The sequence below is a fragment of the Hydra vulgaris genome, chromosome 04 (genome assembly GCF_038396675.1).
Source record: "Hydra vulgaris chromosome 04, alternate assembly HydraT2T_AEP".
Lineage (NCBI taxonomy): Eukaryota > Metazoa > Cnidaria > Hydrozoa > Anthoathecata > Hydridae > Hydra > Hydra vulgaris.
In genome coordinates this window covers 36,468,577-36,495,233 of record NC_088923.1, presented here as the reverse complement: position 1 = coordinate 36,495,233, position 26,657 = coordinate 36,468,577, and the positions used below count along the sequence as shown (strand labels likewise).

The 26,657-nt window shown below is 27.4% G+C and overlaps 1 protein-coding gene across 3 annotated transcripts in view; it reads left to right on the top strand.

The window, feature by feature from the left end:
- LOC136079791 (uncharacterized) overlaps positions 1-26,101 on the top strand; it is a 79,874-nt gene extending 53,773 nt beyond the window's left edge. For 2 of the 3 annotated variants that reach the window (XM_065796201.1, XM_065796202.1), the window contains exons 6-9: positions 99-563; positions 17,691-18,179; positions 22,343-22,618; positions 25,884-26,101. In XM_065796201.1, the coding sequence (XP_065652273.1) occupies positions 99-563; positions 17,691-18,179; positions 22,343-22,618; positions 25,884-26,059 (1,406 nt within the window). In that variant the 3' untranslated portion in view covers positions 26,060-26,101. The remainder of the gene's footprint in view (positions 1-98; positions 564-17,690; positions 18,180-22,342; positions 22,619-25,883) is intronic. The other variant, XM_065796203.1, reaches the window with a different exon arrangement.
- The last annotated feature ends 556 nt before the right edge of the window (positions 26,102-26,657 follow it).

The window sequence follows — 26,657 nt, the reverse complement described above, 5'->3', positions numbered from 1 at the left end:
AGTTTTCATTTTTTATTTTAAACTTTTTATGTTTTTTAAAAAGTATAAAATCATATGACTATAATTTGTATTTATTTATATTATACTTTTATTGTTAGTTAATGAACGTGTGTTGACATTCAACAATTTAGTTGCAACATTGACATCTTTAAAAAAGACATACTCTGTTTCTTTCAAATTTTATCTTAAATCACTATTAGAAGAATATAGAAGTGTTATTCATTTAACCATTGGGAGTAATGTTGAGCAATATGGTGACAGATGTCCTGCTGTATGGGTTATATCAGGGCAGTTGTTTATTTGTTCTGCAATAAATGGAGATAAAAATAGTTGTATAACCACATATCAACTTCCACTAAATGCATGGTCAGCTATAAAAATATCACAAATCAACCAAAATGAAGTTTATAAATACATCATAAGTATAAATGAAACTGTTGTTTATAGCATTATAAATACAGTTCCCCAATCTTTTTCAAATGTTTATGTTTATTCCGCAGATCCTTGGCATGCTTCATCGAATGATTCCATTAAAGATCTCAAAATTATAAATGAAAATGATAGTGAGTACCTAATTGTGTCTACATTACTTAGTTATTTTTATTGTTATCATAAATTTTTATTACTTTTACTTTTCAATAAATTCTATAAATTATTTTAAATCAATAGATTAGCTTTCTAAATAAATCAATTTTGACATGTCAGTCCTTATATTCTTAAGAAATCTATAAATTTTTAAAAATAAAATTTCAGTATCATATTATATGATGCTGAGGTTTTTAATAAACTTTTTTTAATTTTTATTATAGTTATGTTATATATAATAATTATAATTATTATGTATAATATTGAGGGTATACTGCCAGAACGCACGAAGTCATTTTTCATTGTTTTTAGATAATTGCAGTTTAATGAAATTTTTTTTTTCATGCAATGGTGTATATTCCCATCGTATATTTCAGAATGGTCAATAACTTGGTATTTGAATATAAGGTCTGGTGCGTTTTGGAAGTGATAAAGTATATAATAATGAGTATTTATGTTGACTTAACTCAAAACTAACAAAAAATGACTTAGTGCATTCTGACAGTATACCCTCAATATATAATGTAAATATATAGATAAAGTCTTTCACAGGAAGACGTGCGATCGCACGCAATTATATGACCACGCAAAAAATAATTTGTTTTAACGATTTGACCACAGCTTTTGACATATTTTTAAAACTTAAAAATGCGTTACAAAACTTATTTAAACTTATCTAAAAAAAAAACTTTAAAGAAAAAAAATCTTAACGAAAGAGAAAATAAAAATAATACTTAACTAAAGCAAAAATACAAACACAAAAAAGCAACTCATCAAACTAAAATGCTTAGTCTATAATATCAATATCTTTAATTTACGCATCGAAAAACCACTTCATTCTTTGTTTCAACATTTGTACTTTGTTTTTTGTTTTTTAATATGTTTAAAGATAAACATTTATCATAAAAAAAACATAATTGTACAAGTAAAAAAAAAAATAGTTTTTAATACTTATTTTAAAAATTCTTTAAAAGTGTTTTGTTACTTTATTAAAAAGTGTTTTGATAATATAAAAGCATTTAAGATTAAACTTATTTAATTGTAACGGCTTTCTAATAAAGGTCTGCGTCTCGTAAAAAGTTTATTTCAATACCAATACCAAGACAATTCCATTATAGTCTTGAAATATTTCAAGACATATCAATACTTTTTCAAAGTGGCCTTGTTACATAAAAATTATTTCAAGAAAATCAAGACTTGACAAGAATTTTTAAGACCAAAAATTAAGTCTTGAAATTTTTTTCTAAATTACAAGACTTCAAGTGCATTTTTCTTTTGAAAATTTGGAAAGGAATTAGTTTTTTTCTCAAAATATTTATTTATCATATTTTTTCACAAAAAAACCATAGAACTGTTTTCAGTATGTAAATGTTCAGTTTGCATCGCTGCGCTTTAATGTCTTCGAAAACATGATGGCAGTTTTTGCGAACTTAAGACTATTTAGAATACTACAAAACGCATAAAAATATGAAGAGTGAGTGAAAATTTGGACAATCTAAAACACTTCTTCAGTTGAACGCGTAATAATTAAATTGTAATACTAAAATAATTTTTGTGACGTCACATTCGACTAACCCTCTCCTTGTCACAAAACCCTCTCCTTGTCACAAAATTTTCCTTGTCTTTGAAATTTTCATTGTCGTAGAATGTCATCGTTTATAATAACAAAACAATTTTTTATTTTTAATAACATTTGTTACAAAAAATGCACACTTGAACAATTTATATGTTATAAATTAAAAAGCTATATACAAATCCCAATTATACTTTAAAAAAAAACCATTATCAGTATATTGTTACTTTATTTAAAAACATTTCGCTAATATAAAAATATTTGTTCAAAGTTTTGATGTAATTTATTTTACTTAGGGTATAAGTCAGAGAATTTTCCATTCAGCGCGATTTTTAAGATGTTTTTTGAAATAGCCGCGGTCAAATCGTCAAAGCAAAATGTAATTTGCCTGGTCATACAAAGACGTGCGATCGCACGTCTTCCGGTGAAAGACTGAGATACACAATGCTATATATAATAATCATAATTATAATTATATTGTAATATATATAGTTATAATTATATTTTATTTTATCATAATTATTATTATAATATAACTTTTTTTTTATAAATAAATTTTTTTTAAATAAACTGTGTATAAACAACTTGTTTTCTTTTTTTCTTTTTTTCTTTTTTTAAATTAATAGTTTTTTTTTTTAATTTACACAATACAATATATTATATTATATTGTGTAAATTTAAAAAAATATATATTTTTGAAAGTTTATTTTATTTTAAATGTGGCAATTTGGGTGCTTGTCAACAATAAGAGAATAGCTTGATGTGTATTATTAATACCTTGGTTAACATATGGGAAAAGGCTTCGATTCCAATATTGTGTAATAATCAACTTAAATACAAATGATGCCTGCAATTTTTAATTGTAAGGTTGATTGCAGATTTGTTTAATTACATGAAAGGTTCGGTTGAAATAGTTCTAAATCTTTTTTAAGTTAATTTGAAGTTGCTAAATGAATCGTTAATTAAGAGTTAAAGCAAGATTATATTTTCTTCAATAGCAGAGCACAGAGAAAAACATTCAGTTAAAAAATTTGTTAAATTTTAAAATCTTTATTACTTAAATATAATATAATCAAATTTAATATAATAATAATACATATTGAGCAACTTAATAGTAATGCTCATTTGACTTGTTTGGGCAGTACTTATGGCAGCCATTAAACCTGAGTTTAATGACAAGAAAGTCACTTTTATATAAGGAATTATAAAAACTTTATGTAAATATGTAACTTATGTAAATTGAAAATAATATGCTATTTACATTTAATGTAAAGATTCCATTTGTATAGCATTACGTACAAACATCTGCAAGTATGAACATCAGTAGGTAAAGTTAAGTTTGTTGGTTGTAGTTTTGAAATGATCATATACACTATATGTATACATATACTTTTAAAAATATATTTTAACAACTATTACTCATTTTTGTTAAAACTGTTTTGATCTGTAATTAAAAAAGCGGCAAGAAGCGGAATAAACTAATAAAAGTTATTTTGCCTTGTGGTGGATTCGTACCTACGCAAAGTGAGGTTGTTGGTATTGAGGACAGAGTACTTAACCAATGAGCTATTGACGCATATTTTAAATAACAAACTAATTTATGAAACTTTTTATAATGGTTGTAACGATTCAACACTTTTCAAGTGGATACTCTAAATAAGTGCAACTATATTGCGTAGCAGCATTGCATAGAAATTTATAAAAGAAGTGATAACCACAATATTTTCTCAAATAAATTAACAAAAACGTAAGAATAAAAAGTACACTTAAATAAATTTCAATTAAAAACTTTTTAAAGAATGACTAAATAAAAAACATTAACATATTTAAAAGCTTAATTGAAAGTTTTTTTTTTCTTTAAATTAAATATTTTTTTAAATTTGAAGTTTTATATAGCCTTAAGTTTTGAAAAACTCATATTAAGCACGTTGATTTAATTTATTAATTATGGGTCATTTCAGTCAGTATAGTATAATTACGCAGGTCTACAAAAAAAAACTTTTTCTCTGTTGGACGAGTTATTTAAACTAAGTTTATGTATTTTTAATGCTGATTTCAAATCTAAACTTTATTTTTTTCAGCAAGCTCTAGTTTTTTTTTGCAATTTCTAGTTTTTCAATTTTTTCAATTTAAGTTTTTTTTTATTTAATAGTGATGAAAAAAGCCAATTATTTCTTTTAAATCAAATATATAATATGATGGCTTCTTTGAGTCGACATAGGTGTAAACATAATCCTACTTCATTCTGTTATATCTGTGGCTGCTATACAGTTATTAGAAAAAGATAAAGTATTATTAACTTTATAAAAATAGCATATAAATTGTATTTCAATATTAAACTTGGTGACCAAGATAAAAAGTGGGCACCATAAACAGCCATATTTGTAAAGAGAGTCTTTGAAATCAGACAAAAGAAAAAAGAAAAAGTTTACCTTTTGGTAAACTTTTTAAAATTTTTGTCAGGTGATGAACAAAGCATGACTGCTACAGAAACGGAAGAACTTGTATCAGATTTGAAAGAGTACTCTTATGGATTTGTTTAATTAATAGTGTTAATAATTGTTAATTTACCTCTTTAGTTGACAGTGTTGTACCCAGATAGAGCTGAATAACTTAATGCGTAATTTAGGACTTTCTAAGCAAGCAGTAGAACTATTTGAATCTCAATTAAAGGAAAAAAACCTTCTTGACAGCTTTGCAAAAGTTTCCTACTTTAGAAAAAAAGGGAAAACATTTGTTAACTTTTTTTCAATAGTCCATTTATTTTTTGTTATGATACTTCAGGTCTCTTTTCACATTTAGGTATTTTTATACATAATTCAACAGAATGGAGACTTATTGATACCTCATTGCGAAGCCTCAAATGTATCCTTTTAAACAATGGTAATACTTTTGTTTCTGTACCAATCAACCATTCTGTTTATTTGCAAAAGACTTACCACTACATTAAAATGGTGCCTAACTTGATTAAATATCCAGAATATAACTGGATTATATGTGCAGATTTAAAAATAGTTAACTTTCTCCTTGATCAGCAGTAAGGATTTACTAAATTTTCATGTAAACTATGCATGTGGGATATTCGAGCAAAAAAGCAATGCTGGATACAAAAAGAATGGCCAAACATTTTCAAATTTGCAGCACTCTCACAGTAGACATGTCAATTATATATTCAGAATGAACAGATTGCTTGCAGAAATAAAATAGTTTTTCAAACACTCCATTTTAAATTTGGTTTCATGAAACAACATTTTAAGGGACTGAAAACTGATGTTTACTTTATTTTTTACATTAAATTACAATAAATAATATTAAATATATATATTTCTCAAAACTCATGTCTAAGGTCTTAATTTTGTTCATCATCATTATCATCATTATTGGTTTATCTTCCTTGTTTCCGCACTTGCACAAGTTTTTTTTAAATGTAATAAAATCTCATTATTCCATAAAACATAAACGTTATATATTCACCTGTTTTCAATTTTTATTTTAAATTTTTGAAAAATTTAAATCACATAAACTATAACCTAGCATTTATAAATGAACACAAATCTGCTTTCGAGATATACCTTGAAAATTTAGTAAATAACCTAACCTATAAAAATAAAAAATGTTTTTTGAGTTCATTTTTTTTTTTTTTTTACTTTAAGATTAAGGAAGAACATTAATGCAATAAATTTTTTTATTGAGCTGGATTTTTGATCTAACTCAATGTGTATAATTTGTGCACACTTTTTTCATAATCAACTGATAAAATTAAGTCAGGTTGTTTTTTAAAAATTAATGCTGTATTTTTTTAGTTTATTCTGTATAATGAAAATTAATTATTTTGCATATAGAAAAAAAAGTAGAGGAAACATAATCTTTGTTGTATATTAACTTCAACGGATTAACATGAACTGATTAACTTATTGTTTAATTTAAATAATGGCTATTTAACTAAAATACTGATTTTGTGGATACTGATCAACGTATATTGATTATAAAATCAAAATAATGACCATTTATGTAGGATGGTGAATATTTAGTTATATAAACTGATCATTTAAATACAAGCCCTTATTAAGAATAAATTTACAAAACATCAAAAACCATGTATGTTAGTATTAGTTTTAACAATTATTAATAAACACACAAAAATATTAAACAAAATCATTTATCCTGAGTTTAGTAACTAATAAATCTAATGATGAAGTAGCAACTTTTCCCCTGCCTTGAGACACTTCGTTAAGTAAAGGTTAGAGATAAAAATGTTTCGATAAAAATACTCATCTTGGGGAGATCTTATCTTGTTAACTGTATCCAGCAAAAATTCCATTGCCTTGAGGTTTTTGGTTGAGTAAAGGCTAGAGATGGTGACTTGATCAAAATGCTCATCTTGGGCAGATGTAAACTGCATTCAGCTACTGTCTTGTAGAAGGCCTTCTAGACAAAAACTTTAGGGGTAAGCAGATTAATTTTGTTAACCAGCCTTGAAGCCCTTTTTCATCTATTAGGCTTGGATAGATGTTTCCGGTCTAGGATGATAAATGCTTAATCTTCTTGACTATACTCATAGATTTTTGTTTTTAACTCCAATACAGTCCCATGCTTGGCTTGGGGGTAAACATATGCATTCACCTATTTGTTGTTAAATTAGGTTTGAATTCTTTGACCACTCTTTTATATGCTTTTGCTTCGCACCTCTTTGCTCTACCATCTTTCTCTTCTTTATTGTTCTCCTTGTCTCCATGACTGCACTCTTTTAGATGTAATTTCTGATCAAATTGACCATGGCCTTTCTCTTTAGTTCTCTGCCAATATTGTTGTTATTGGAGACTTTAATTGGTTATCACACTAAATGGCTTGACTCTAATACCACTAACCCTGCTAATACTAAAACCTATAACTTCTGCATTTCTCAATCTCTTACTCAATTAGTTAACTTGTTTTCCAGACAACCCTAATCACTTTCCTTTACTTCTTGATTTTTGCCTTGTCTCTGAACCTAGCTTGTGTCAGTTTTTTTTTTCTCCCTTAGGTTGTTTCAATCTTGCAGTGATCTCTTTTAACCTTTATTTCATGCTTCCTTTTTGAACACACCCAATAATGGCACTATTTACCCTAAAGCTGAGTGTGATTCTTTTCGTGATTTTCTTCCTTGGGTTAATGTCTTTTCTCTCTCAGCTGATATATGTGCCTCCTACATAATCTCCTGGATTGTGCAGCTGCTATATCTAATTGTAATCATTTTTTAAATCTTTTTCAAAAGAACAACTCCTTTGTAAAGAAATGCTTATTTACTATTGCAAGAAGTCAATGCAAAAAAGTGCTGTCTGATGCTAAGCTCCATTATTCCCAGTTCACTAAATTTCACATCTTATCTCAGAAGTTAGGCTCTAAAGACTTTTAGAAAATCTTAACACAGCATCTTTAACAAAGGTAGGTCTAACATTCCATCTTTCATCTATAAATAAGGCAGAACTGTTTGCAAAGAGCTTTTCTTTTAATTCGACTCTTAAATCTTAGGGCAATTCTTTTCCTCTTATTCCAATTAAACAGGTTAACCCACTTTAGGAATTTAAATCACTCCAGCTTCTGTTGCTAAAGTCATATCATGATTAAACTCTTTTATGGCTTGTGGTCCAGACAAAACTACTCTCATACAAAATTGTTCTTCAAAACTCTCTTCAGTTCTGTCTAAACTATTTAATAAGTGCTTGACTGAGTCTTGTTTTTGTGGCTGTTAGAAAATGGCCTCTGTGGTTCCAATTTTTATAAATTTGTTTAACATTCTTAGCTTTTTAACTATGTTCTTATCAGTCTTCAATCTGTTATTAGGAACATCTTTGAGTCTTTCATAAACAGAATTCTGACATACCATCTTGAGTCAAATAACTTACTGTCAGAAAATCAAATCTTTTCTTTCTAACTGCTTTATTAAAGTCATCTTTAAAGGCTAACACCCATCTTTATTTCCAGTAACTTTTGGGATACCACAAGGTTTTATCCTTGGTGCTATTTTGTTTCTTATCAGCACTAATGATCTTCCAGACAACCTTTTTTTTTTTTTTTTGTTCTCTATTACATGAAAATTTTTATACAAATATCTAAAGTTAAAAAGTTTACAATTAAAGATTATGTTAAATTAATGATAGAAGTTAAATAAAAGTAAAGAACGCGAAAACTCAAAGAAGATTTAGAGGTCTAGTCATGAGAACCGCTAAAGTTTGACGCTTCAATAAAAGTTGATGTAAACTCATACAATGCGACTATCGCATAATTTATTGAAAATAAATATAGTATTTGAAGTTTTCCTTAAATTAACTTGAAATATGGTAAGCTTTACAAAGATCATCATTCTTTGGATTTTTTTTAATTTTTTTATTTTCTCTTTTTTCAGTGTAGCACAATTTTCTTCAAGAATTTTCATTTTTCTTGGAAATTATTATTTTCTTCAACCGTTGTAAAACACCTCTGCAAATACATTTTTGAATAGATAAAGTCTATCTTTTTTTTTTTTTTTAAGTAATCATGATTGTCTTTGTCGAATGTTATTTAGTAATCACGATTTGTTGAATTTTTAATTACAAAATTTTTATTGTCATATGATGAATATTTTCCACTGGGTGATTTGTAAAAGTTCTTCTTTGACCCACGTGCAGCAACTTTGAACTATTTCAGCCGTTTTAGGCAAGTAGGTTAGTTTTGAAGGTCATACTAGTCACTTACGTGTATGTACATACATAACATCATATGTGCATATAGAACATTTGTATGAACACAAGTAAATACATAGACATATACAAATAAAACAAATAGATACATATTACATATATACACACATATATACATAATTACATACATGCACACACACATACATACACACACTCATATATACACATGCATACATACATACATACATACATACATTTATACATACATACATACATACATACATACATACATACATACATACAAACATACATACATACAAACATACATACATACATACATACATATACACACATACATATACACATAGACATACATACGCACACACATACACACATATATACATATATACATATACACGTATACGCACACGCAGTTGCATACACACACACACACACACACACACACACACACACACACACACACACACATATATATATATATATATATGTATATATATATATATATATATATATATATATATATACACATAAATATACACACAGATCCCTAAAATTAATAAGGAGTGCAACATGTTTTTGTTGACGATATAGACGTTCAAGTTTACTTTTATTTGTACTACCCCACGCAACATTTGCATAGTTTAGGTGGCAATGGATAAATGAATGATATATATGAGTTAAGGTGTGCTTATTTAAGACATTTCTTGTTTTATATAATATTCTAATACTTTTGGATATTTTATTGCCCAAATTTTCTATGTATTTTTTCCATGAGAAATTTTCATCAATATAAACGCCTAAAAGTTTGGTAAAGCTTATTTGATTATTAGAGTATTGTCAATAAAAAGAAAAACCTTGCATCTAGAGTGGCTCTATTTGCTGATGACTCAATTTTATACTCTTGTCTTGACAATAGTCTTCTCTTTTCGATCCCACAGAACAGGCAGCCAATCTTGAATCTCACTTCTGTAGCAGATAGGGTCTCACAGTGGCTTGTAAATTTTAACTTTTACAAAACTCAGTTTTTTACTGCAGGTAAAACTAGAAAACTAGGTAAGAAAAACTAGAAAAACCCCTACCTGTTGTTGTTGGCTCCTTCTGAGGCAACTCATTAATTCTAAATTCAGAATGGTTAAAAACACGAGGATATCGTAAAAATCTGTTTAGTAAGATTTTTTGAAATTCTTTGTAAAATAAGTATATATATTTCCATTACAAAGCTTGATGACAACCAAACCTTCCTGGGCATCTTCATTTTTTTATATCTTTTCAGCATTAAATTTGCTTTGACAAATTTCACCAGAACCATTTGTCTTCTAGCATCATTTGTATTTCAAAAAAAAATTCGAGCACTTGTCATTTGCTTGTCAGTTATTGTGAAAAAGCAGAGGTTGAAAAACTATTTTTTTGTACTTATTATAAATATATAAATACTAAGTTTATTTATGAATTTTTTTTTTGTTTCATAGTAGAGCAAAAACAATTTTTGAACTAAACTTAAAAATTGATTAAATGTTGTTATTTTGTTTATGGAATTATTATTAAATTACTTTTTTGAGATTGGATAGTGTATAAAGAACTAACAAAAGTTTTATTATAAAAAACCATGGCGGGAGTAAAATATGTAATTAAAAAGTTTTGTATTATTGGAATTTTAGCTTTTATTATAGCTTCATTTACTGCCCCCAAACACAACAAATGAATCGCATTATTAAGAAGTCTCTTAATAATGCAAATCAGCTTTAATAAAGTTTCTCTCTAAACTTCTAAATAAAGCAGTTTCCGATATTTGATCAATATACATTGATCAAGCTCTACAAACATTCAATCAAACTGACTTGGAAGCTTTTTGCTCAAAAGCAAGTCAGAGAGATATTTATCAAAGCAAAAAGGTTTTTTTGTGAAAAATAAACTTTTTCAGGTTATTTCAGAAAAAAATGTTTTTGATAAACAATTATATTAATATTATTATTCTAAAAGCAGTTTTAGTCACATTTTTAAATAGCAGAAAAAAAAACTGCATAGTTTCAACCTGTTTGAAATGATCAATAATGGGAGTTTAAATCAAAAAATGGCTTCAAGCTCCTCAAAATTAGCTTATCGTCTTGGTCAAGCATACTAAAACATTCAGGTTGTTAAAAAAAGTGACTGGAAAGTTAATTGGAACCATCAGTGGCTTAATTAAAAAGTACAAAACATTTGGATATTTGAAAAATCAGACGAAATCAGGAGCTGAGTATAAAGTGACATCCAGAGTTGATAAACAAATTGTCAAAATAATGCAAAAAAAGAAGTTTTTTATCAGCAAAAAAGGAGTAAAGTCTTCTTGAAAAAGCAATATTAATTCTAGTGAGTCTACTAGCTTTTTGAAATCAATTGAAAGAGAGTGGATGTAAAGTCTTTTGAAATCAATTGAAAGAGAATCTCATTCTGTTAATATAACCATTTTGATAACATAAATAATATAACCTGAAAAAATAACCTTTAATATTTCTAACCTTGATAATATAACCTTTTTTGATAAAATAAATAATATAACCTGATGATATAAACCTGATAATATAGCCTAATATAACCTGATAATTTAACCTTTTTTGAAATATTTTCTTCCTTTTTTTATACTTGAAATAATTTATAGTATTGTATACTTTTCTTGTTATTTATATAACTATTGTTACTATTGTTAATATTTTATATTGTTTTATTATAATTATCATTACTATCATTATGACCATGATCAATTATATATTTATGAATTATTTTTTTATTTCAATACTATTTGTAAATATCTGTAAAAATTTATTTTCAGAATATATATGATTAATTTAAAAAGCAATTGAGACTCTTGCATTTGCTTAGAAATATGTAAACACATCATTTTCATTCTGGATAGAAAATTTTGTGGGGTTATGAGTCAAAATTTAAAATTATGAAGTATGATGGAGCTCAAAAAGTATGGGTAAAGTATGGTGAAGCAATTATACTTAATTGCATTTAAGGAACAGTAAAATTTGGTGAAGGCAATGTTACAGCTTGGAAATCATTTAAGCAAGAAACGTAATAGGAAAGCTAGAATTTATTAATGGAACTATGGGCATGATGCTTTTTTCAATCTTCTCAATAAAAATTAAAAAGTAAAACGCTTCTATAAGGAAAATATTTTATCATCCAATAAGACAACCACTCTGAGCAAATGTCAAAAAAAAGCTTTTTTATCCACAATTGAGTTACTTGAATAGCCAGCTTAAAGTCTAGAATACCAGAGTTTATTTTCAAAGAGAATCAGTTACTATTTGTTATTTTAAAAAACAAACTGTCAACTGCTTTTTCAGAATACGTTGTGACCAAATAAATATAATAACATTAGTAAAGTAAATCCTCCAAACTTTCAATGAAGGATGAAAAACAACTGTAGTGTTTGCTAGAAGAAATTTTTGAACATCAACATTTATATCCAGATTTTTGTAACAAAAAAAAAGATTTTAAAACTCATACAATCAAAGCATTCATAGACTTACAGAACAATATAAAATCGATTATATATTAGACATGCTGTTAGCGTTGACTATACTGTAAGGAAAGCAGTATAATGACTATGCTGTTGCAGAAATACACAAATAACAAAATTGTTATAAATTTGGTTACAAATAATACAGTTGACTGTAACTAATACCATCTAAAATGTTTATGACTAGCATTTTATTGTACTTATAACCTGCATTTGTTTATAAGTTCCTTTTGATTTTATTTAAATCATAATTGCAGGTTTAACTCAAAGAAGAGGTAGAAAAACAAAGAAAGGGATTCTTATCTGTTAGTCACTGTCTGTTTTTTTGTCAGAAGATTTAAAGCTATTTTGTATAACAATTTTTTTTTTGATCATTTTGTTTTTATAACAAATATCACACATTTTGTAGGTGTGTAACACAAGCCTTTATTATACTATTATTGAAGAATAATTAAAATAAGAGTTTATTATTTTTTTTTTTTTAAAAACAGTTGATAGATGCTGGGGTAAGTTTCGGCTCATTGAACTACTTTTAAATACTTATAGAAATGTATGAAAATTCTATAGAAGCGTATTTAATTTATATGGATCCATTTAATATCCAAGGAGCTGTTATAAAAACAAATTGAAATTTTTACCCAATATAGATTATATATATATTTTATTGGGACAGCAATCATTTTTTAAATTATTCTTTGTTTTTGTTTTTTTTCCAAAAACACCATTGTGATTTAAGTCGGCAAAAAATATATATATATATATATATATATATATATATATATATATATATATATATATGCAAATATTGCACTTTGATGTCAATATATTTCGTACTTTTTCAATCTTGTTAATTTTTATATATAATAATTTTTAAATGTAATAACATACAAACAAAACAGCTTAAGCAAAATAGACTTGTAACTTTTAGAAAAGTTTACTTGTATTACATACGATCCTGAATAAAACGTTATATAAGTGGATTTTTTACATTTTATAAACAATATATATATAAAAAAATAACATTTGTTTATGTATATTTTTTTAATATAGGGATGGTTAAGCGCAACAAAGTTTGAAAAAAAATTAGTTTATATTAAAAATGATTTATGTTTCTTTGCAAACACCAATATACTATAATTAAAGTTTTTAAATGCACTGAACTGCAATTATTAAAATAATTAAAATTACTTTTATCTTCTTTGGTTTAGTGGCTTTTGTTAAGAGCTTTTAAATTTTGCATCTAATTATCTCATTTCAACATATTTGTTGTATTATCCATACTGCAACCGTTTTTCATAACGTCTTAAGGTAAAAAAAAACCAACTTTGACTTTTTTTGCAAAATAAGCTAATTAATATGTCTACAAATATTATTGAATACATTTTTTGAAAGATGCATGAAAATTATTAGTTCCAAAAAACGTTTTACAAAGAGTTTTTTCTAATAATTTTTTTTAATTGTGTTTTTCTCGAAATACATTATAAGCATACTAAGGCGTTTTGAAAAACGGCTGCAGAATTTAGTTATAGTAAAAAAAATAAATGTAGCAAAAAACTTTCAAATGCTAAAAGAAAGTTTTAAAGTTTTATCTAGCTGCAGGTTTTTTTTTTTTGTTTTTTGCCATCACAGCAGCACCTTTTGGAGTAGCAGGACTGTCTAATTAAGTTTTTTCTTTATTAAGTTTCAGACATTTTTTTTTTCAGACCATACGCAGCTTATTAGGACTAATTACCTGAGCACATTAAAAACATAAGTTTCTCACTTTTGACACATCCGCAACAAATTATTTCTCCCTGTGTTTTTAATGTTTTTAGCTTTTTTAATAATCTTTTCATTTGTTAAAGTGTATAATATCGTTATATATGTTTGTATATAAAAGTTCAAAAGTTTTTTGTATTTTAAAACAATCGAAAAAAATTAAAAAAAAAAGCCACTAATAGTAGGACTTACACCACAGCTTTTTTGTTCAGAAGCTATGCGCTACCCACTTAGCCACACTGGCACATTGATAAACGAAAATTTTTAAAACTATATAATAATTTTTTTAACGGAAATAGATGATATATAGATCAAAATTAATGTTAAAACATATTAAAATATGTAATTAATTAATTACATATTTTAATATGTTTTAACATTACATAATTTCAAGTTTTCATAAGTTAGGTATTTTCATACACTTTCGTTGATTTTATCTTGTAAAAAAGTGCTGCGGCTCAGTTTTACTAAAAACGCATCAAAGTTCTGCCCTTTTTTTTAATCCTGTGTTGATCCAATCATCAAAAAACAACTAGACATAATATAGACATGTGAGTAAAACATAATATTTGGTGCTATTTTTCATAAGATCATACAAAAATGTATATGTAAGTGCGCTGTATTTGCCCTCGGATATTAGAAGAAAGAAAATTTTATTTGCTCTATAAATAATAAATAACATAGTTCTTACAATAATTCACAAACTTTCTAAAGGATTTAAAATTTATTGGTCTTAAATAGAATTTTATCAAAAAGATTTTATATATTTAACGCTAAATTTATTTACTGTGATCATAAATAATATCCTAAAGCAAAATTGATAATATAATTGATTATGTTGCCTAAATTGATTTAAGTAGATCTTTTTTGATTAGTTCACAGGCATGATTTCTCAATGTGCTAATGTTGCTCTGATGAATCCACCTCTTCTATCTTTTCTAAATACTGATTGAGAAGCTCTTTTGACTTCTCGGACTTATCTTTCAATAGCTTGCCCATGATTAGGAAAACAAGGTGCATGCATCTGAGTATCATTGTATTTTAAAAGCTCACCTTTTGATATTAAACATGTATGTAAAAGTTTGTGTACATCCAAACTCCAATTAATTAGATCAAAAAGTGAATCATTATTTTCATTTTGTATATGATGTTTTCTACTTCTTACAGCAGTATTTCCGTATTCTGAATCTCCTCTTAATAAAATTGTTTTAACTGCAAACTTTCTTTCTGTTTTTTTTTAACTACATAACAAAGAACATTTTCACTATGAGCATTCCATGCATTTAATAAAACATAGGGCATTACAATGTCTTTAACTTTAAGTTATTGAAAACAAAGAAGTTTTATTAGCTTGAGTTTATGGTTAGACCCTTCCCCTTTACTTTGATTTTAAACCAAAGTGGCGCATAAACTCTGACAATGAACTGAAGTTGAAGATTATATGTTTCTTCAACTGAAAGTACAATTTCTGAACACCAAAGTAAGCATATTTACGAAATTTAACCATCTTGCATGGAAATGCTGCCGAATTGCTTTGCCTTTAAGATTTTCTGGAAAACCACTGCGTTAATTGTATAGATAATTTCATAAAGATACTTTTGATAATATCATGTTTTTTACAAATTTAGAGTCAAGTCTTATTAGCTATTTGTTCAGCCGCAGTTTCTACTTTTCCTTCAGAATTGTTAGTGAGATGAAATAGGTATATACCTCCAGGTTGAGGACTGAATAGTGTTCTTTTTTTTCGATAGATGTAACTTTCTATCTTCTTCTTCTCTCAAGTACTTATTTAAATCTATTCGTCCGTCAAAATAAATACATTGAATATTGTTACTCATAGCAGCTTTTTCAGCTCTACCTTTGATTTCTTTCATTAACTTACTTCATTTTATTTTGAAGAAGTTTAGTTACCAGTTTTATTTCTTTGAACTTGTACAAAAAATAATTGTTGCGAAGGTATCTTTGCTACTTTTGGACATAAGCAAGTCACATGGGCTTTAAATAGACAACATATTGTAAATTTCTCCGCATATGCAGCTCTGATAAACAAAGTTCGAGTTTTTTACCCATTAACGTAGGAAAATTAGGGCATTTTTATATTGTTTGTGCTCGAGCAGACAGCCGTTTATCACAACGAAATTGATAATATGTTTGTTTAAAAATATTGGTAGCTTTTTGTAGTAGATATAAACTTTATAAATTATTTGTTTATTAACACATTTATAACATAAATTATTCATCTTTATAAATTTATATTATAAACTTGTTAATTACATTATTTCAAGGAAATTTTTTTTATTACAATATTTAGGACGCCAAAGTGATCATAAATAAATTGAACATGCTTAAAAAGCAAGCCGGAAGGAAACTATTATCTTGGGAATCATTCATAAATTATGCAACGCAAAACTTATTTAAAAAATATATGTAGGAGATCGTTTTGCTCTTTTGCGCGGCAAATTAGCTGGATTTGAAACTTTGTTTATATACTTAGTTTATTAAAAGAATTTGTGGGGGAAAACTTTTAATCTTGTGTTTTTTGTCTAAAATTTTAGTTTTGCATTACGTAATTTCTTACAAATTAGCTATAGGATCAACTTTATAACAAATAAAAAATCATACACTATTTCCTGTTATTGATCAATTTTTAAGGTTTTTAATAATAATGGAGAGAGGGACATAAGCCCCAAGCCCACAAATTCGATACCTATGTTTTATGAATTACCTCAATTTATATTAGTAGCATTATGTATATTGCCTTAAGTAAAGTAGCACTAAAAGTTATAATTTTTAATGTCTATATTGTGTCTAACTGTTTTTTAATGATTGCATTCCCATAAGCTTTATCAAAAAAAGCATGAAAGTGCCATTTTGGATGAGTTTTTAGTAAAACTAACATTTTTCAAATACCCTGCGCACCAGCTAGATAAACTTTTTAAGAAAAAAAAAAATATTCACGTCTCTTCTAATATCTTAATACATAAAAAAAATGTTGCAGGCGCTACCATATCCAAAATTAAAAAAAGTACGACCCACCGTACCATGTCATTGAGGAGCGTGATATTTTTTAAAAGTTGACACTTGCAATAATGACCCCAACATGGGGAGGGGCAGTTAGTACTTTAGCACTAGGGCTCGGAGTTAAAAGGGGCCTGGCAGATAGATTAAACACGTATATCAATATGCACATATACACGCACAATAGCTTAACATTTGTATTTATTCTCAAAACTACGATTTTTTGAACTATTGTGTAATATATTTCCAACGTTTTTTTCACTGTTTTTACTTGGTTATTAGACATAATTTGAAAAGAGAAAAAATACTAAATAGATAGAAGCTCAGAATTAAGTTACAGGGTTTGAATTAACGCAAAAAAATCTAATTGCATTTAGTAAAGGAGGGGGGGGGGGGGGGATTTGAGGGATTGCATTAGTATAAAAATGTATCTTTTTGTACGCTATTTTGTAAACTTTGATTTTTTAACATCTTATCTTTCATATTTAAAAATTATTTTAAATTTTTTCATTTGCCGGAGTTTAAAATAGTAATAGTAATTCTTTTTTGGTTTTATTTTTTTTTCTAGTTGAAACTTCGGACCCTGTTGAGCAAAAGTTGATTAATGGTAACTTGAATGCAACACTATCTTTTCTCGGAAAAACCTATTCAGTTTCTTTTAAAGTAAAACCCAGATCATATTCACAAGGGTGGAAAAGCGTTATTCATTTAACAATTGGAGGCAGTTGGGGTCGATTTGGTGATAGATGCCCAGCTGTATGGTTTTATTACGATGGCTCAGGGAGGTTATATATTTCTGCAGCTGTCAATGAAGATTACGATTATATTTTTACAACCCAGCCCCTGCCGCTAAATCAGTGGTCAAGTTTACAAATATCACAGTTTCAAATAAATGGAATTTATATGTATACAGTGTATTTAAATGAGTTACTTGTTCATAGCATTGTAAATAAAAAGCCACAATCTTTTTCTAATGTTAAAGTTTATACTGGAAATCCATGGTCTATTGCGCTAAATGGCTCCATTAAAGATCTTAAAATTACAGGTGGAAGAAGTGGTGAGTAATTCTAATTTTCATACAAAAAAAGTTTAAATAAGACTTTTGAACTATTACTATGACACCTTTGCATTGAATAAAGCTCTGTCACAGCTGTAACAACTAATTGAATAATCGTGCTGGTTACTTAAATATATTAGGATCAAAAATTATAGTTACATAGGATCAAAAAATGTTAATCAAAATGTGTTTGTACAACAAAATCTTTATAAACAAGAGTCTAAACTCTATGTTTTTTTAAAATTCTTAGATACATGTATGGACATGAATTTCCTATTATTGTTAATGTCTATGTTTCGTGTGCAGCAGAAGGGAGAGAGGTTTGTTTGTTAAAAAAAGTGTAAATTCTGCAATACAAAATTTATCTTCCAATTTTATTTCTCTTGGTCATTATAACTGAATTTTATTTTTGACACTGAAACAAACTTTCAAAGTAGCAACTTTTTTTATAGCTAAGAGTACTTTTTGAACAGATGCATTTTTGCACTATCTTTGAATTTTTTAAATGCTGATTCTGTAAGGTTGTTGTTTAAAAAGAAAGATAATGGTATTCAATGAAAAATGGTATCCAACAATGTTTTTCATCATTATTTATGTTCTAGATAAATAAAATAAGTTTAGCACCTTTCAATGACCTTTGTTCTTTATCATTCTTCTTTTTCTCAAGACTCAAATCAAGACTGTTTATCAAGACTGTCTTTCCCTTTTCAATGTTATTTCTGATCGAATCAACCAAAACTTTTTACTTTATCTAAAAATGTTTTTATCGGTGACTTGCTCATCACTCTGTATGACTTGGCTCTAGCACCACTGACTCTACTGGCACTGAAGCTAATAACTATTGTATTTCTCAATATCGTACTCAGTTAACTTTGTGACTAGTTTTCTATACAATCCCAATCACTTACATTTTCACTTTGATTTGTGTTTTGTCTCTTATCCTAGCTTGTGTTCAGTTTCTCTTTGCTCTCTTTAGGTGGTTCAGACAATGATATGACCATGCTCTAAATCTTTTATTTTATGCTTCTTCAGACTCACCCTATTATCACACTAGTTACTACTACCATAAAGCTGACTCGGATTTTCATTAAGACCGCCCTTAGGTTGATATCTTGTTTTTCTTTGTTGATAATTGTCTCCCTCGTAATCTCCTGGATCCAAGCGGATATATAAGCTTTTATTATAATGACTGATATTGATTGCAATTTGAGCAACCAAACTAGCTCCTACAATTAAAAAATTGTCTCATGAAGCTAAGTTAAAAATTATGCAATTAACCACACTAGAAAAAAACATAGACTAAATGAAGATCTTATTCAGCATTTTATAATTCAACATGATAGAATAGATTGGGTTTGAAACAATTATCAAAATACATTAAAAGAGGGTATCTACGACAACACAATTTCAAACTGAAAAAACTTTTTTGCAGAAAATCCTTCAGATTTCATTTTTTTTTAAATTGAGTTGTAAATGCATAGAACATCTTACCATCTGATATAATAGAGGCTGCTTCAATAAATAACTTCAAAAACTAGACAAATCTGAATTTTGCAGAAGCTTTTTGTTAAAATGTAAACAAAAATAAACTGAGCTGTTACAGTGCAATATCTACTACTATTGCACTTTGCAACTGTTTACTCCAGTTGTTACAGCTATACCTTATTATATTATTATTTTTTATTGTTAGTTTTAAGTCAAGCATTCTGCCAATTCCACAATTGAGTTCTTATCTTCTTGTGCAGCTGCTCGTTCTAATTGCAATCTTTTTTTTTTTATCTTTTTCACAAGAACAACTCTTTTGAGACCAAGAACCTTTTTAGTCCATACAACTTTTTAGTTTATCTCAGAAGTCAGGTTCTAGAGACTTTTGCAAAATCTTCAACAGTTACATTAACAAAGTCTAAAATTCCATCTCTATTACATGGTCTAGTCTTATTACGACTCCCAAGGATAAGGCAGAACCAAGTTCAAAGAATTTTCCCTTTAACTGAACACTCGAATATAATGGCACTCTTCCTGTCATTTCAGTGAAACAGATTAATCTATTGATAGTCATCCAAATGACTCATATTGTTTGTCATCCAAATCACTTTGACTACCTTTGCTATAGTTTTTTTCTTCTAAAGTCATTGTTTATTTTTGATTGGTTTGTGACAATATTCCTGTTATAGTCTTGCAAAAGTTTTCTTTAGATTAAAATTATTCTTCTCAACAAATTATTTAACAAGTGTTAAGTTGAATCTCGTTTTACTGCCTGCTGGAAAATGCTCTACTTCATTTCCAATAACTTCTGGTATTCCATAAGGTTCTGCCCTTGGGCCTGTATCGCTTCTTATGTTTATTAATGATCTTCCTAACAATCTTACATCTTAAGTGGCTCTATTTGTTGACAACTCAACAATATACTATATAAAAAATCATCACATTTTGATCTCTGTAACAGCCTTTTTTTGGTTTTTGACAAGGTATTGTAAATGTAGTTGGACCTGCTGTTTCCGCAGAGGTTGAACTAATATCCCATTGTCTCAAAGCTGCATCTGTTCTCTACAAATACTATTATGGTCGCTTCTTGAACTTGCTCTTATCTCTAGTTCCATCAATCAAAGCCCATTCTTACTTAACTGGTTATTTAGAGAACTTGTATGCTTTTACTGTATCTGTCCCTTTATGCTCTAAAATCTTGTATTCATTTGGTTTCAATCCCTGCACATTGCTTAATTAATGCTTCGGAACTCTCTACCATCTTTATGCTTTCCTTACTAATAAAATTTACGGTTTATTAAGTCTTCTATCAATTTTTTCCTTTTTGTTCAATAATATTATTAGTTCTCTAGTAACTCCCAACTTAATTTGTGGTGGCTTGCACGCAACTATTCTTTAAGATTGTTGACAAGCAAACATTCTTTAAGATGAATTTGTTTAAAAAAAAAAGAAAAAAAAGTAGTATTTAAATCATCAATTAAATCATCAAAAACACTAATATTTGCATTTTTTCTTTAAACCAAAATACTTGCTATTAAAATTCTTTCATTTTTGAATAACTTCTTTTCATTATAGTAACCCATTCCAAAAATGTATATTTAAACTAATTTTTGTCTGTTTAATTTATTTTTTATAATAAAGTCTGTTTTAAATAATTTTATCTCATTAATAACTACCTTTCCAGATAATTATATTTTCATTAATAACTACCTTTCCTGACCAAAATCTCTATAAAAATCAATGAATGTACGTGCACTCTGCTAAGTATATCCCTACAAAAATCAGTCAATATATGTACAAATAAAAAAATCAATAAAAGCCAGATGAAAACAATTTTACAAAACTAAGTTCTTTTAGTTTAAAAAAGATGGTGAATATTAGCATTTTTTTTTTATTATTTTTGATACTTTTCAAATTATGAGCTTACAATCAAGAAGTTTGAAATTTCACTCTTAACCTGTTTGTCGCGCTTAACCTGTTTGTCCACGCCTTGTTTAAAAAGGTTTGTGTTTTGGAATTTAGAGTTGAGAGAGAGTTTCAAATATTTAAAATATGGTAGTGGTGGAGTGGCAGAGCGCTTGCCTCATAGGTGAGTTTGATCCTCACCATGTCCCTGGCAGTGCCATGATCAAACTTGTTTCTTTTTGCGGGGGCCATGTTCATCAAGGTTCATGCTTCAGAGTTAAAGAGTTGAGAGATGGTTGTAACCACAATAAAGTAGTCTTCTTGACTGACCTTTTCGGCCCTAGGGAAGTAAATAACATTCTTCTTGACTGTCTGGCCCCTCATAAGCTTTGGGGAAGTAAATTCAATAAAAAAGAAAAAAAAAACCACTATTATTAATTAAAAGACTTTATTTTTATCTTAAAAAAATCTAGTTTCTGTTAAGGTGCGAAAGTGTATTCTTTTGATAACAGGGGTTGTTCAAGCTTTAAACTTTTGTACTTTTTTTATTATAAGTATTAAATTTAAATATGCATAAATAAGTAATTTTCTTACTTTTATTGTTATAATTATTAGCTGTTACTAAGTTATTGTTTATATTGTCATAATATTTTTATATATATTATTTAAAATGAAATATTAAAAAACATACTCAAAACATAATCTTAAATTTAAAGTATATTTAAAAATTAAAAAAAAATTTTTTTAAAGCATAAAAATTTTTTTCCCTAAAGAAATCTGGATTCCAATGATGACTCGTTTTTCCAATTGGGAATCAAGTTTTTGGAATAGGAGTTACGAGTCTTATGAAAATGGTTTTGGTCTAATTAATCAGCAATGGATTGGTTTAGAAAAACTCTATCAAATAACAAACACCTTTTTCACAGATATGAGAGTTGATTATTTTTTCGAAGACAGTATTACATTTAGTACAATGTACTATAATGTTAATATCGGTTCGAGTGAAGATAGTTATGTGCTAAGCTACGAAAGTTACGATCCGAGAGACTGTAGGTCTTTAGTCATGCTATTACTTTGTTTTCTTATATTTATTATTTATTTATTACATTTATTATTTATTGTTTTCTGATATTTACTACTTATTACGATCATCTATTATTGTTTATTATTTTCTTAAATCTATTATTCAGTATTGAAACTTCATTTTATTAAAATAGTCTGTTTTTTACAGTAGGTTTGTTTGTATATTATACAATTTGTTTGTATATTAGTAGTATGTTATACAATTTGTTTGTATATTAGTACGAATGCATAACTTTTTAATGGTATACCTATTTTTAATAAAACTTGGGCTAAAATCCCAAGCAATCAAATGATTTTTTCATGGTATTGCTTGAGGGTCTTCCTGAAAATATTTAATTTATCTATTTTTTTAAGCATTCAGTATGGTAAAAAAGATTCTTTTTTCTACGGTGGTAACAACAAACAACTCCTCGACTGTAGTAGCCTCTCAGCTACGGTACGGTGAATACCAGCATGAAAAACATTAATTCCATATTTTTCCCTTTTTCTAAAAATTTGTATCAGTTTTTAAAAAATTAAAAAAAAGTTATTATAATATAAATATTTTATTCATACATTATAATTTTTTAAAATCCTAAATGGAAATATAATTTTTTTAAATCCTTTAAGAGGTGAAAGGGGCAATTTTGTAGGGTGTTTTGTATCATTTTTAAAACTTTTTGTAGGCAGTCTTAACATTAAAATTTTTGAATTAAAAATTTAAACTTGCAAAAATTATTTCAAAAAACCCAAAAATCCATAAATATTTAACAAATAAAAATTTTTTTACAATATACAATACATATTTTTACATTCTTTTAAATAAAGTTTTAAAAATAAATGTTTTCTTAAAATGTATTTTATAATAAATTTTTATTTGTATTTTATATTCAAAAAATAAATAAAATGCCACAAAAAAAAAATATATTTTATGTATCAGATAGGATAAAATATTTTTAGTTAAAAGTTAATCGAAAAGCTTCTGGCAAAAAAATTTGCAACTGCTAAAGAGATAATTCAATATTATTTCTTCCTACAAATAGAGAAGCTTAAATAAAGTTTTTTGTAGATTGTCCTAGCAAGTTCTTCTTTTATACCTAATTGTTCTGTTGATCAGTCTGACTGCTGCAGACTGTCCAAACTTATGGTTTCTTAAATACCTAGTGAATTTAAAGTGCTTACAATACAAAAGCTTAGATAATTTTTTTAATGACTAAAATCATTTTAATTCATAAATTGTCTAAATCATTTTAATCCATAAAATTTCATTAAATTTATTTACAGGATTAAAATTGAGAAAATTGTTGAAGGAGTGGATAAAATTAAAAGATCAAAATACAGATTTTGCTGAAGTTAAAAAAAGATATTTATTTGAAGAGCAAATGAATAAAGTATTTTGGATTGGAGAACATCCTCATACTATGTTTGAGGAAATATTAAAAGTTAAAACAAGAAATATGAAAGACAAGGTGGAAGAAATTGCTTTTTCATAAGACCAGCTTGGTGAAAGAAATGAAGTATTGAAGGTTGAGATAAAAGATATGAGTGTTCTGTATAAAAAAGTATGAAAAAAATTATGTATGAAGAAATGAAGCAAATCAAAGCTAAATAAAAATCTATCAGTAGAGTTATATAAAAATGATTTAGATTATCCATGTTATACTAGAGACGAGTTAGGCTAAGAAACAGATATTGACTTTGAGCAATTTCGAAGTATTTAGGCAAGTTTTGGGCGCCGTCCAAATTTAAAAGTTTGAGGACTTTTATTATTTTTAATTTTATTTTATTGGCAAGTATTTTTTTTTTCGCGAAAAAATGCCTTTATTTGGTAATGCTTCTATCAATGTAACCGTACGACACGCATCAGCACTAGGGTATCGCTGCTTGAATTACTTTCAATGACCCCTGAAATAGGTTTAAATTTCACTTACCAGGACCAGTTTCTATTCAAGATTTATCGGAAAATATTTATGCTATTTAAATTGTATCTTTTATAAAAATGAAGTTCGAAACCTGACTGAAAAACACAAAAAAATAACTGCTATGGCTTTATTCATTTGACTTTTTTTTACAGAGTGGTTTCTAAGAGCAGAGCTCACTTCCTTGTTCCCAACATAGGTATACGTTTTTCAAACATTTTATTAATAATTTAGAAAGCTTATTATTGTTTAAAGTAGTTCAAAATGTTCTTTAATATTATTTATAAGTAAATGAAAGCTTACTGAGAAAATGAAAATGTTTGAAAAATGGAATCTACTTGGCTCACGAGCTATTTTAAGTTCTATTTATATATACTATCCTCCTTTGGTAGTTTTTGGTTTAGCAGATAAAGAATGAAGGGAACGTGGTAATATGGCCGAAAAACTGTTCAGTTTACAATGATGTCCAAGTAATAGTTTTTTTTAGTGCACCAGATAATGTACCAAGCTATATTGAATAAACTTAACTTCAGTAAAGACGAGCCTCCTATTTGACTCCACTAATGACAGACAAATCATGGCTAGTTTTTGACATACTAAAGCATGGAAAGGCAGAAACTTCATGGATGAAAACTTCACTAGACTATTGAAAATTCAACAATTTTTATCTAGAATTTAGAGTAACAGTCAAGGGGCTTGATACTGTAACTTCTTCTCTGAGGGGGCAGTTAAATTAGTTCAAGACCTAATAAAAAAAAGCATATCTTGAGGAGAAAAGGTTTTAGTATTTTTTGACACAATTTTTATAAGTTTTAAACTTTTTTTGAGAATAGAGCCCATTTTATTTTGATTAAATAAGTCTTTACAAAGATTAATTTAAAAAAAAAATTCAAAATTTTTTACTTTATCACAACAAACTGTTTTAAAAATAATGCAAAACGCCCTAAAATCACCCCTGTTATTCCGAAAGGGACTCTTAAGATTTTCAAAAATTAAAAAAAAAAAATTTAGTACTAAATTTATGGTCTGGGCAGATGTTAAGCAAGAGCTCTTTTTTTTTCTTCAGACATGACCTTTTTTGAAACACCCTAATATATATATATATATATATATATATATATATATATATATATATATATATATATATATATATATATATATATATATATATATATACCGGAATATATATGTATATATTCTGGTTTTTTTCCCGGGGTTTTTTCTCAGATGATTTTTTTTGAGGGGAATTATTTCTGGAGTAAATTTTTTTCTGGTAGATTGTTTCTAAGAAGCATTTTTTTTTAAACCTCTTAATTTTCTTTTAAATATTTAGCGTTTGAACCAGATCGACTCAACGCCAACGGCATAACATTTAAAAGTTGCAGTAAATGGTGGACAAATAGTTGCAACGAATATGTGTCTCCAACCTCATCTCATTACATTTCATATGGATCAACAGAAAATTTGCTTTCCATACAATTCTTTTTACGTACGAACGAAATCAAGTAAAAGTATTGAAATTAAGATAAGATAGATTAAAGTTGAAACAAATTTTGATATTGTTTTTATCGTGTTTAAGGGTTTGCATGTGACTTTTAATATTCTAATGTTAATATAAACTTTTGCGTTTGCCTTAACGCAAAAGTTTATATTCATTTGTTTAAACGAATGTTTTTTTGTACTAGTTATATAGTTAATATATATGATTATACACACTCACACACAAATACACACACACACACACACACACACACACACACACACACACACACACACACACACACACACACACACACACACACACACACACACAGAGTGGCATAGGAAGGTTAAGGAAAATAGGAAAAGGGGACAGAAACGAAAATTAACGGGGCTGCCACGTCTATTTTAACAATTTTGATAAAGTATAAATAAGCACATAACAATATAATTATATTCCAATTTACATTTACGATATAGATTTACTTTAAATTTTATTTTTGACTTATACAGGCCTCGGCGGCAAGCGAGAGCTTTAGCTCTCGCTCTCGCCCTCACTCCTCTAAAACAGTTTACGGGAGCAACTTAAAGCTCTCGCAAAAGTATTTTTTTTTTTGTTTTTAAAAAG